This window comes from Tetrahymena thermophila (genome assembly GCF_000189635.1).
Source record: "Tetrahymena thermophila SB210 genomic scaffold scf_8254719, whole genome shotgun sequence".
Taxonomy (NCBI): Eukaryota; Ciliophora; class Oligohymenophorea; order Hymenostomatida; family Tetrahymenidae; genus Tetrahymena; species Tetrahymena thermophila.
In genome coordinates this window covers 638,659-652,533 of record NW_002476484.1, presented here as the reverse complement: position 1 = coordinate 652,533, position 13,875 = coordinate 638,659, and the positions used below count along the sequence as shown (strand labels likewise).

Sequence of the window (13,875 nt, the reverse complement as noted above, 5' to 3'; positions counted from 1 at the left end):
CTCAAAAAGTTAAAGTTTATTTGAATTAAATTTGTAACAAATATATTTTATTAGCTTTTTATGTGTTTCAATATTAGCTATTTATTGGATCTCAAAAAATCTTTTATATAAAACTAAAGATATTGTATTCGAAGTAGTTAAAATTTGTTATTTTTCTAACATAAATATAAATTAATTAAGATTTATATTCGGTATTTATCAATCAACATTCAAAGTTTAATTTTTATTTTGTTTTTTGCCATAATTTAAAATTAAAATAATTTTTAAGATAGAATTTATAATATTAAAAGTGTATTTTTGAGTTTGTTACCTTCATTGCAAAAATTTTTGAAAAAATTATGACTATAACGTAAGCTTATTAATTAAGAGGAATTTACTGATATTATAAAATAAGTTATTATTTAAGAAATAATATTATGGATATGAAGTAAGGATTAAATTTGGGCAAAGTAAAGCAAAATTTATTAAATATGTATGAAGAAAGAAATTATGAATGAGTTCTTAATAGCTCTAATTAAAATTGGAAATATCATGAAAAGTAATTAATATTTATCTATCTAGATAAACGAATCAATCAAAGTAAAAATACATTTGCTTTAATCAAAACATAATATGAAAAAATTTCTATCACTCACCTTTAAAAAAATCTTATAAAAAATTGATCATTAAGATTCATAAAAATTAAGTAAAATTATGATATTGATTTTTTAAGGAATTGCAAATATAATTAACTTTATTATAATTGAAAATTCGATATTTTTTAAGTACCTTAATTAATTTTAATTAGCATCAAATGAATTATAAGAAAACGGAAGACAATGCAAGGTTTGAATAAACAAGACTCGATTAAATGATTCATAAAGAAATTGTTATGTCAGAAAATCAGCAAGCAAAACTAAAATTTGATGATGGCAGCTAGCAACAAAGAGCTACATAAAAATAAGGTGTTTTACTCTAAAATTAATAAAGGAGCTCTTATGACTTCAAAAACGCTGATTCTGATATCAAAATAGCTAATGGATAATTTAATTAGATTTAAAATATTGATGGTCTGTTAAAAAATTAAAGCGAAGCTAATGAAAAAAAACATAAATAATAGAATCAGCAAAATAGCTAGATGGTAAAGAGGCCTTCTTCCACTATTTTAATGCAGGAGTAATAATACTAGAAAGTACAAAATCCAATCGTAGCAGACATTATTTCTGATAAATATGATGCACAAACTTGCTTTTTTTAACTAGCTTTTATTATCATATTTTTTATAGAGTAGATAGCAATGTAGGAGTATAATAAAATATATGAGTACATAATAATTGCTATATTTATTTTATTAAGTCTGGGTAATTACCTTTTAATTAAGTATCAAGAGTTTACATATTTGCATTTTGTTTAAATTGCTAACTCTATTATGGTTACTATTATAGTAGGTGTATGGGTTTACAACAATTAGTATAATCAGAAATACGATGTTGAAAGATATGCTCAAAGCATGATAAGCTATTAAAATACAGATCAAAGCAATCCTAATAGTAATGGAGTTAGCAACAATAATGATTAAACGCAGAGAAACTGCTAGGTTAATTAAAGCGCAAAAGATGATTTCTACTTATTACTCCTTTAATCTCAATCTAAATTTTTTTTTTAAGGAGCTATTCTATATCGCTTACAAGATTGCTTAAATAAGCACTTAATTCCAAAATATAGATAATTAATTAGTATTATAAGTGCTATAGCAATTGGGATTTTACTTTACGCATAATAAATATCTGTAGATCATAATTTAGATATTGATTTAGCAATCAAGTGTCTTTTTTTAATTTTGATAATCATTTTATATGAAAAATTTCAAATGAGAACGCTGAGCTCATATTTAATCTCTTTTTAGGCCTTGAAAAAATACTTTACTCTCTCTTTGTGCAACCGGAGTTGTCATGGACAAAGTAATAACATATAAATTGAAATTAACCCCAAAGATTTAACCTCGTGCAAAGTCATATACGGTAATCAATAGCTTTCTTAGGAATTATTGAGCGATTCTCTTTAGTTTTTTCGTGATTTTGAGCTTGATCTATTCAGTATAACAAACTATAATAAAATAGAGTAATTTGACCAAGGCGAAGAAAAAGCCCTTTCACAAGAGGCAGATATAAATAACTTTGATTTCGGAGCATCTACTGAAAAACTAAAAATTAAAAATAACTTTAATAAAACTAAGCAAAAAATTTTGTAAGCAAAGTTTAACTCAGCATCCAAGCAATTTATTGAATAAAAAATACTCAAATTTAGTTCTAGCGAATTGAATAAAAAAAGGAGCTCAAAGCATTCTAACCCAACAATTGTAAGTCTTAAAAGGATTTGTTAAGAAAATAAAAATAATGGAAAGGAAGGAGAGCAGCCGATGACAATAGCAGCTATGCACACTAATGTAAACTTCAACAAGACTGATAATTTTATTTAAACATTTAGAAACACAAATAATCGAAATAATATTTTTTAAGGTAAATTAATTTGGGTTTTATTAGTTTTTTTTATTAAAATAATCTATCTATATTTGAAATAACAAAATAATCTATAGAAATTATGAAAAAACTTCTATCATCAACTCGCATTTAATCTCAACTAATATATATAATTGTTATTAATTTATATTGAAAAATAAAGTCCATCATATTTTATCATCTAATGCATAATTATTAAATAAAGATTACAATGAGAAATAAAACAATGATGCAATGGCAAATTAAAATGAGAAAGATTAGCTTAATATAACTCCTTCATTAATTAAAGCTCAAAAGACCTCTTTAAAATCAGATGAGATAAACACTCAATCACCTGCTCCAAAGCAAAGCAGCGAAAAAACAGAAAAGCAAGCTCAAATTTCCTATGATAAGAAAGATACAAATAATTAAGATACGTTCAGCTTAAAAACAAATGAACAATCTAGAGTCCTACCTTCTTCATTAGCTAATCGCTACCACACTTTAGAGGATATAATTAAGGATCCAACTTTAAGGTCTATTCAAATTTAAGGAAAATTCAAAAAAAGTGATGGACAAAAAATTCAACATTTATCAATAAGCTTAATTAAATATCACAATATCTTTTAGAATGAAATAATAATTGCAAGCATAACGGATATGACTTCTATCCAAGAGATAAACAATTTGTAAAAAGAAGTGCAATTTAAAGAAATTATGTTTGCTAACGTAACTCATGATTTAAGGACTCCTTTGTATGCGATTAAATACTCTATCGATAAGCTCAAAGAAATTTTCCAAATACACTAGTGTAATACTATCCTTGAGCAAAAAGAATAGATTAAATAAAAGGTAAAAGAACTGCAATAGAGTGAAGTTAATGATTTGCATGAGTAAATTAATATTTCAGTTGCTAACACTCATCTTATGGAAGCAATTATTTAGGACATCATTGACAATAACAGAAACAGAATGGGTACTTTAATTTTATTGGTATATTTAGGCATAAGCTAAACTATTTTTCTTCTTAATTTAAATAGGAAAATTAGAAACAGATATAAGATAGTTTAATTTATTAGAACTGCTACAAGAAATGGAAAAGTTAATGGAAATTATTTTATGGGAAAAAAGGAAGAAAATAAAATTAAAATTTGAAATATGTAAATAAATAAAACAAAATAGCTTGATTTATTCTGATTCTTAGCGTTTGAAGCAAGTTTTAATGAATTTAATAAGTAACTCAATTAAATTCACTAAAAAGGGAGGAATCTTGATAAAAGTTTCAAAAGTTTACCTGAAAAACACTAAAAATGTCGACAAATATTTGAATTCCCCCTACAAAACAAATTTAAAACAGAAAATAACTGAGATTGTTGAATAAAACGATCCTCCTTAAAACTGTATTAATACAAGTCTAGCTGAAAAAATGAAGGTTTTGGATGAAAATAAGCTTTATACTTGCTATCAAGAAAATGTATTTTCTTTGGGACTAATTTAATTCTAAATTATAGATTCTGGAATAGGAATGAATGATAAAATCTTAAAAAGCTTATTTACACCTTACAACACGCACAACAATGAAAACATGAATAGACATGGTATTGGTCTAGGATTAACTATTTGTAAGACAATTGTAGAAAAGCTAGGACCTTTTTAACTAAAAGTAGCATCGAAAGTAAGTAATTAAAATTTTATGCTAAAATTATAAAATTTTATTTCTTAAAATAGGAAAAAAGAGGTTCTAAATTTACTTTCTATATTTACCATGATCTACATTAGAGTATGATTCCATCTAAATTAGAATAAATAATTCAATCAGAATAAAAGAGATAGAATGAAAATAATATCCAAAACAACAATAATAATAATAATGGATGGAATTATAATCACAAACCTTTAAATAATTAAAATGAAGATGATATTCATCCAATAGTATCTCCTCATAGTTTTATTAATCTTATTCCAAATAGTAGCGAGTAAAATCTAAAAAGTGAAATCTATTTGGAATACGAGTCGAAAGACAAGGCAAGTAAGCAAGATTCACAAATCAAAAGAAAAGAGTATGAATACTATAAGTCTGGTAATAACTAATCTATTCTACCTGAGAGTGATAAGTAGTCAAGCACATATCAATAGGATAGTAGGAGAAAGATAAATTCTTTGTTTCAAAGAGGAATTACAAATGGTAGCATTTTTTAGTCATATCAACAAAACAATTATAAGGCAAATAATAATAATGAGAAACCTAACGAAATTCAAGAAAAAGATGAAATAAAAAGTCAAAGCTAAAAAGAACTAATAGACTAATCGATAGAGAATAATCTTGAAAATAGAGCAAAAGATGACAAGAATAAAATTTCACAAATGGATTTTACCTATAGTAATAATATAAATAACTTTGATTCAGGATAAATAATGGCTAAAAGTCCTAAGTTTGTTAGCTTCAATAACAGTCAGAGCTAACATATCCATAACATAAGCAACTATACAAATGCTATTATATAGAATAAAATCTCAGACAGCATACATTAGATTAAAGAAACTGAACCAAATCAGAAATCTAACCTTTTGCAAAAATTTAGCTTTGGGGGAAATAGTAGTACTGTAAAAAAATATCAAATTCAAAGCATGGAGAATACTGCAAGTAAGAACAATACTTCGGGCGCAGTTGTATAAGAAAAGGATCCCTTTGATATACAAAAAGCAGAGACTGAATGGAAAGTTAACTTAGCTCACTCTAGTGAAGATATTTAAGACAAAGAAGAAAAGCAGGTTTCAACTTAAAATTTCAAGAAAGAATAAAATTTATTAGAAAAGAAGAATAAAAACAATGACAACTAAACTTAACAAATTTATAATAGTAGCAGCTTAAATTCTACAATAGCAAGTATTGTTATAGGAGAAAATACAGCTAATGAAAAGTAAGAAAATGAAAATATGAATAATTTAAAACCAAGAAACACCCCTTTCTTAAATTAAAATAATGAATTCACAGCAAGCCGACATGTAATCCAGAACAACCCATTATAAAAGCAAATATCCTTTTAGCAGCCCATTTTATAGAAAGTGCAGCAGCCTTTATAAATATAAACAGAAGAGAGTATCATGTAGAGAACAAACTCGAATATAAATTCTCCTGAAAAAAAAATTTCATAAATCAGTTTTAAAAAATAGCAATAAGAAAGTAAAAATAAATCTCTAGATATCAAATAGCTTAAATAATAAGATTTTGGTGATTAAAATTACTTGTTCTAAAAACCTATCCTTTTTAAAAATTAAGACATTTAAGAAAACGGATATGGCCATGATTCTTCAATATTTTTCAATGTTTTAGGAGGAGGTTTTCCTAGTTGTATTGTTTAAACACAAAGTAGAGTTACGAATCAAAGATCAAGCAAAATAATAAAAAACCAGAGTTATAATATATTAGATCAGATTAAATGTGAACAATATGTTGATGAATAGTAGTTAGATGACGATCAATTTTTTAACACAAGTATTTTATAATCTCTTGAAGACACATAAGAGCGTGCTAATTTAGAAGAAAGTAGTTCTCATGCATTGGTAAAGAGTAACAACTAGTTTTAGATTATGAGAAATAAAAAATAAACCCTTTAACAGCAAGATGTTGTATCAAACATAAACTAAAAAAGCGAAAGAGAATCGCAAGTGATCTCAATTGATAAAAAAGGACTCTATATAAGCAAAATAGACAGATATAATCATGTAACAAATCATAAAATGACAGAATCAGTTCAACTAAATTACATTAAAAAAATTAAATTTGGTACTTATTTACAAATTTAAAATATTTTTTTATATTAAGTTTTAAATTTTGGAAAAAAAGGTGTGGCGGAATCAGACGAGCAATAAGAAAAATAGTATTTGAACATTTTGATTTGCGATGATAGTGTTTTTAATATAAAAGTACTGCAAAAGCTACTTTTGAACTTTAAAAAATATAAAATGAGCATAGACACTTGCCTAAGCGGTGAAGAAGCAATAGAAAAATTCTTGTAAAAAAATAAGCCAAACAGCTAAGAACCATACAACTACATATTTTTAGATTGGAATATGCCTATAATGGATGGCTATGAAACAAGTTCAAAAATAAAATTTTATGTTAAAGATGAGCAGTTTTTGGATTGCCCAATCATTATATGCACTGCTTATGAAGGTATTAATTAAAATAATAATAAATTAATTTAATTTTTTTAAAAATCAATTAAATTAATTAGACACCACAGAAATCAACAAATGTCTTAGAAATGGAACTGATGGAATATTAACCAAGCCTATTTCTTAAGATTAAATTAATGAACTTCTTCAAGACTTTTAACTAAGTAAAGAAACCATTTAAAGAAACCAAAGTAACTGAACACTGTAAACTGAATATTAAATAAAGATTAAACTTAAACTTAAAATTTTCTAGCATAACAATAAAACATTAATAGTTACTAAATAAAATAATGAATAAATGAGCTTATTAAAATAAAATTTAATAACAAAAAAGATATAAAATAAGTTACATTACCAACAAACAATTAATAAAACAAATATTTTATCCAATTTATTTTTTGAAAGTCTATAAACTAAAAAATATTTATCTATCTAAATAAACACCACCTATAAAAGTGTACATAATAGTTATTTTTCAATTTATATTTTATATATTTATCCTTTGTTTTTATTTCCAAAACTTAATAGTTAATTTTAGTTATCATCTCCATTAATTCATTAATTTTTCAATCAAGTTAAATTTATATTGTAATCAAACCAATTAATTAATACCGTAAAATTAATTTAATAACAGCATTTCATGGATTAAAATTCTTGTGGTAGAGTTAAGTCAAAATTTTAAACAAATTAAAATATCAAATATTTATTTAAAACTAAAAAGTAAGCAAAAACATTATATTAAATTAAAATAATATGAAAATTATAAATTAATTTATTTATTTATTTATTTTTAATTTTACAAGTAGATTTCTTTCTAGCTACATAAAAAATACATCTCAAATAGCAATAGACAAAATATAATATTAATTAGATAAATAACTAATTAATTAACAAACTAATTCTTTGAGTATAATTTCTACTTTTTCCAAAAGTAATCAATTTCATTAATCAACAAATGAGTTAAGAAGGATAAAGCTTTATTCATCCTAGAAACCTTATTCGTTCCATTTTTTATTTATAAATTAGAATTCTTACTTTAAAGATTAAATTTAGTTTGATAATTTGATTTCATCGTTACTATTTCTGTAAATTCTGAAATTTTAGAAACAGAATTTTTCTTGATTTTAACTGTAAATAACAAATGCTCTATATTAATCTGACTAAGATTTTTCTTCTTCTGTTTTTGATTAATATGGAATGGAAACTGTAAATTAAGGAAGGTAACTTGGCTAAATCTAGTTTGAGATTATTTGTTCACTGAAGATCTTTTCGTTACCTTTTACTCTACCTGGCTTTAAAACTGCAAAAGCTGCATTTTAATGTTTGCTGAAGGCTTCCGAGTCTTTAATAAAAAGAAAATTAACTCAAATGCATAATAAAAATAATTAAAATGGGAAATTATTTACTTTTAGGGACACCTCCAAAAACAAAAATATCATTATTCCAGTATCCAATACTCATACCAATATATTAATTTAAGATAGAATCTTTATCAACACCCAAGTAAATTTCTTCACACTACTAAGTTTAGAAGTTATATCTTTCAAGAGTAAGCTAATCTTGTTGAACGCCAAATTCCTAAAATAAATATTTAGTTTAAATTGAATAAACTGTTTAATTTTTTTAGAAAATACCTTAATTCCTCCTGCAATATAAATGTAAGCATGATTAGGACACTTGCTATCAGAACAAGAAAAACTATTTTATTCTTTCTATGCAAAATACCCACAATTTTTTTAAGTGCATTTAACGGCAGGCTTGAAGACAGCACTAAATTTAGCTCTGGGACTAGTCATACTGCCAACTACTTAAAATTCTTTTATTTCAGTAATTTTTGAAGCAATATCACGTACTACTTCAGCAACTTCAATTGAGTCCAAGACTATTCCATTGCAAATACCACCAAATACAAATATTTTATCATTAGTAACAACAGTTTGATGGAATGCTCTAGGACTGTTCAACTACTAAGTAGGTTAAATTGAGAAATCTGAGTTATCCTTTTGTAGTAATTCAACTAAATAAGTATTTGAAAAATAAGGATAATAAAAAGGTATTTAAGTTTCTTAGGTATTTGGATTTTTTTATGACTAGATTTCTTTATATTTTTAGTGGATAGATTCTATTTCAGCAATCAACTAATTTTAGTCAAGAATACCTTCTTAATACTATCTCCAAGCTCTTTGCTATCTAGCTTAGAACTAAATTGGAAGTCCTTTTTCTTACTAAATGCCATACAAGAAATCTAAATCTTTCCAATATCCTCCTGAAATGAAAATTTAGTTTGTTCCACAACGAACCATATCATGACGGCATGTGTTAAAAAGAATATCTAAGCAATACTAAAATATTTTTAAAGTATTTTTACAATAATAAAAGAAATTTCTATGAATTAGAAGTTTACTTTTGTGGTTGCTAATTCCTATTTATCTTATTCTGTGAAAATTTATTGATTCTTTTCGTCAACAGTCATGACTTCTAAAGCTTGTACAAACTTATCGAAGCTCAAGCAAATTCTTCCTTATCCTTAATCTTTTTTAGCTTAATTAGTATCTCCTGTAAGATAAGCTAAACTAAAAGGAATGACAGGTAGAGTTATGAAACTTCCAATAGGTTCTTCAATATATTTAGGAATACTTGCATTATAAACATTTGGATTATAGTTTGGGTTTTCTTTAAATGCTTTAGTAGAGGTATTAAGGTATTTGGTAGAAAGCAATCCAATAGTAAATTTTTTGACACTAGGATTTCTATATTATCCAAACTAGTTAATTTGCAGCTAGTTTTAATTGCAAAATGGGCACAGCATTTCAGATCTTTATATCTTACGAATGCATTTATTGCAAACATCATCTACTTTTTCATAATATTTATCACATTCTTCGTTTTTGCAAGGGAAGAGCTTCATTCTTACGTAATGGTTGTCATTCTGGCAAATTTAACATATGTTATAATTTGTCTCTCCTTCTATTTAAGTATCCATTGCTTGCTATGTCTAACTTGAATTGATTGATTACTTTACAAAAACTCTTTAAAATATTGCTACTTTATTTAATAATTCAGAAGATTTCTTCTAATTTTATTTTCTGTGTAAAAATTTTATTACTTCTGATCTGCAATAAAAAATTTTATTTTTCTAAAGTAAATATATAATTTTTATGTCTAAAAATTAAATGCACAAACAATTACATAGTCTTTTATCAAAATTGTTCAAAAAGTTCTTTATGACTTGCATATTAAAATAGTTTTAAAATAATTAAATACTTCTTATTTGCTTTTTTTGTTCAACTTAAAGTATCTACTAACATTAATTTAATATTTTGAAAGTCATAGAAATAATTGAATTTTAGAGAGAAGGAATGTATCTTTGAATAGAGTAAGAGAGGATTAAAATAAATAAACTGTATCTGATAAACTCAAAATATTTATCTAAATTTAAAAAAATCATTGTAAAATAATTAGAAATTTAAACATTTTGATGATTTTGGATAAATTAAAATATACCATTAAAATCATTTAAACATATTATAATTAAAAAGCAATAAAAATCAATAAGATTTGATAAAATATTTTTAATTGAATAATTCAATAAAATTTAAGAAAAAAACAGATTTTATTTTAAACTCAATATTTTTATAAAAAAATGGAAAATAAAGCAAATTTTATATGTTAAATAGTCATTCTAATCAATTAACATTAAATTATTATTAAATTTTTAAGATTTCTATTAAATCAAAAAAATTAACTTTCAGATAAATTCAAAAAATAGAAAAATTTAAATGATTTTTTGTGAGTAAAAAAATAGGATGAGTGAATATATTTTTTCTAAAAATAGATCTATTAATAATTATTTCTAAAAGATATATCAAGATTAAAACATAATAATATATATATATTTTTTAGGTAAATTATACAGTTACATTTAATTACTTAATCTAATTGATATTACTTTAAGATATAGCTTTTTTAGTCTCATGCTGAAGATATAAAATTAAAAATGTAAAACAGAATAGAGAATAAATTTATTTTTTTTATTATATATAAAATAGTTTCAAAATTTATTTTATCGATTAATCAAATCAGTTAATCTTCAGTAATTAGACAGATAAAACAATATTCTTAAAGTAGTCCTTTTGAGAAATAAATTAATCTTTTATAATATGTATAAAAGTTTTAGGGACAGATAGCATAGCTTATAGCATATAAATTTTCATGATATCAATTTTATGCTTTGAAAATTTAAATTCTAAAATGTTGGCTCAATTTTTAACTTTTTTTGAAGGTTAGTCTTCGAAAGAATCGTCTTCTTATGCATCACTTATTTCAGAATTTTCATCATCTGATTAAATAACTCTTCTCTTTCCATTTATTTTGTTATTAGGTACTACGATTTACTAATTCTATTAAAAATAATATTTAGATATAAATTTAACTTTTTTAAAAATTTTAAAAAATTTATAGATATATTAATTAATAGTTAGTTTGTTACCTTAACTATATTTTATTAGTTATTTTATTATATAGCAACTTATGTATTGTTATTAATGTTATTATTTTAAATTGATGCATCTACTTCTTCATCTTCTAGCTCATCGATTTCTTCTTCACTTGACTCTTCAAGCAAACCATCCTATTTAGATAAATAAGTCATTTAATATGAAATAAATAAATTTTATTTTTAATTATAAAATAATTTTAGCAAAATTTCTATTTAAATTAATTATTTAAGTTTACTTTTTTAACAGGGATATCTTGATAGAGTGGACCTTAGGGTCTATTTTTTCTGCGACGACCTTCTCCAGGAACTTTTATGCCAGGATGCTTTGATGCATACTCCTTCATTCTTTCTATATAGTCAAGCTTAGCTTTTTCGGCATCTCTTAAGAATGGCTATTTTATTTTATTAATTAAAATTTAGATATGATAAATTTGAATAAATGTGAAGGGGGAGTTTTTTTAAAATATAATCTTGGGCTTATTTCTAATTTTGAGAAGATTTGTAAAAATAAATTCAAATAAATAGATAGATAGAATAATTCTGTCAAAAATTAATTTTAAAATTTTTAATTTGTTTTGGGATTATGAAAAAATGATGAAGATGTAATTTATCAAATAGAGCTTTAGTAAAGCTTAGAATGAAAATGAGCATCGTATATAATATGAGAGGTGGCGTTTAAAAATTAGAAACTTGACGATTTAATCGAAATTAGGAAAAATGATAGAAAAATAACTAACTATTCTGAAGAAATAGAAATAAGGTAGAATGATGAGGTGGAAATTATGCAGCTGGGGTGGGGAAATAGTCAGAAGGAATGTTGCAGAGACGAAATAATAGAATCTGCCTGGGGAGGAAATAATTAATTAATCAATGCATCTAAAGAAATTTAGAACAAGATTGAAGCAAAAAAATTAATCAATCTTGCTGTTCCTTAGATTAATTAATTTCAGGAAGAGCAGCTGCTAATTAACTAACTAATTGAGGGTTGAAAGATAGAAGAATAATCTAAATTATTCAATAAATCTAGCTTGCTTTCTTTTTAAATATAATTTCAATTGAGCACAAAAAGTAAAGTGCTTTTCTTTGTAAATTATATTTGTCCTCCATGTTACATACTCCAGTATAACGACCTCTCTTTATCCTTGCTGATGCAGCAGCAGCGAACCCATGTAAAGATATTATAAATAAACAAAATCTCGCGCAAAATATTTAAATTAATTAAACGGCTATATTTTTTTTTGTTTGTTTGTCTACCCCAGCTTTTAATAAATTATCAATCAATATTATGAAATTTGCTAATATATCTTTTTTATTTGTATTTATCTCTCTTTTTCAATCAATTGAATTTATTAATTAAATCTATCACACATATATAACTTTCACTCCCTCTCTCTCTATATATTTGCTAAACTAATCATGTAGTTTTCTATTATAAATTTTAAATTAATAAAAATTTTAAAAGCGTTCTAGCTTATGTTGCATTCTATTTCGTAGCTATTTCGTAGCAGTAAAGAATTATCTATTTTTATTCAATCTTCTCTTTAGTCATTACACTGTTTTAGCATCATTTTCAAAATTTACTTTCGATGTATGAAAGTACTCAAAAAGTAGAAAATAAAATGAATTGTTTACGATTTATTTTTCCCTAGATAGCTCACTCCACTCTTTCGCAATGAGTTTTGTGATTTCTGTAATACCGAAGTTTGGATATTGCTACAAGAATTTTTCTTTACGATTTTTAAAGTACAAAATGTAAGCTGTTGAGGGTTTTTTAGGCATATCTGGATCTTTGATTTCACTATTTTTAGGAACGCCACTCTTATTTCCAGTTTTTTTCTTCAATGGAACCTATTCTAAATATTTTAAAAGTAAATATAAACATCGTGAGATGCTAAAGGAAATGTATGTGTGTCTTAATTTTCATTTTTTAATAAATCTTTGCCAATTTTTACAATTTTGGCTATATTTAAAATTTTAAACCTAGATGCTATAAAGTGAATTTTAGGAGTTTAGAGATATGAAAGACAAAAACAAAAATGATAAAATACTTACGAGAATACGCGTCACATAATTCATGCATTTCCTTAAAAAAGACAGAGCACTTCTATGCTATGATCATCATCTAATTTCATAATTTATATTTTTTATGTCTCTTAAATCTCATAATTTGAAAATCTATATATAAGTTATCTATATTTACAAATTCCTCTGAAGTCATTGTTTAACTCATTCTTTGTAAAGATTGATTCTCTTTTGTCTTCCTTTTATTTTTTATTTTTTTTACTTTGTAAAACCTTTGTATTTTAATTTATCACTTCTTTTTTACTTTTATTTATTTATTTTACTATGAGCAACTCTTGTATATGTAGTTTGTACCTCTCTTAATCTCTAACTTTCTCGCACTTACTACTAATTAATTCAATCAATCAAATACACACTCTCTATATCTCTCTCACAATAGTTCGTTCAATCAACCAGTCAGCTAAACCATCAATCAAATAATCAGACAACCTATATTTCATCTCATTTCTTAGCTCAAAGCTTCATCTTCTAAGAATTATTTGATTTTCACAGTCTTAAAATTTATCTGTATTTAAGATTTACACTTATTACTTTAATGTAAAAAACAATTGATTGATCTCTAGATAAGTTGTTTGTTTGCTCATCAGTAGACTGAAGCATAAATTCATATTTAATAATACACATTCAATTTAACTCTTT

At 24.5% G+C, this 13,875-nt stretch overlaps 3 protein-coding genes across 3 annotated transcripts; 1 reads left to right on the top strand and 2 right to left on the bottom strand. All coding sequences in view use genetic code 6, as the record gives it.

The window, feature by feature from the left end:
- Nucleotides 1–793: 793 nt before the first annotated feature.
- Nucleotides 794–6,855, top strand: TTHERM_00784670 (ATPase, histidine kinase-, DNA gyrase B; the record flags this gene model as incomplete). Its single annotated transcript, XM_001011525.2, has 6 exons — nt 794–2,498; nt 2,704–3,453; nt 3,518–4,152; nt 4,206–6,264; nt 6,325–6,654; nt 6,716–6,855. 6 exons carry the CDS (start codon nt 794–796, stop codon nt 6,853–6,855), a joined length of 5,619 nt encoding a protein of 1,872 aa, XP_001011525.2.
- A 742-nt stretch (nt 6,856–7,597) lies between these two features.
- On the bottom strand, nt 7,598–9,783 carry TTHERM_00784680 (hypothetical protein; the record flags this gene model as incomplete). The annotated part of the gene is made up of 4 exons (XM_001011526.3): nt 9,061–9,783; nt 8,291–8,998; nt 8,063–8,234; nt 7,598–7,998 (listed from the first exon to the last, which is right to left on the bottom strand). Exons 1-4 carry the CDS (start codon nt 9,637–9,639, stop codon nt 7,598–7,600), a joined length of 1,860 nt encoding a protein of 619 aa, XP_001011526.1. The 5' UTR covers nt 9,640–9,783.
- Nucleotides 9,784–10,915: 1,132 nt separating this feature from the next.
- TTHERM_000784679 (high mobility group (HMG) box protein) lies at nt 10,916–13,384 on the bottom strand (the record flags this gene model as incomplete). The annotated part of the gene is made up of 6 exons (XM_012796527.1): nt 10,916–11,056; nt 11,146–11,286; nt 11,391–11,546; nt 12,787–13,007; nt 13,207–13,276; nt 13,355–13,384. The coding sequence occupies 6 exons, from the start codon at nt 13,382–13,384 to the stop codon at nt 10,916–10,918; spliced, it is 759 nt and encodes a 252-aa protein (XP_012651981.1).
- Nucleotides 13,385–13,875: the final 491 nt, after the last annotated feature.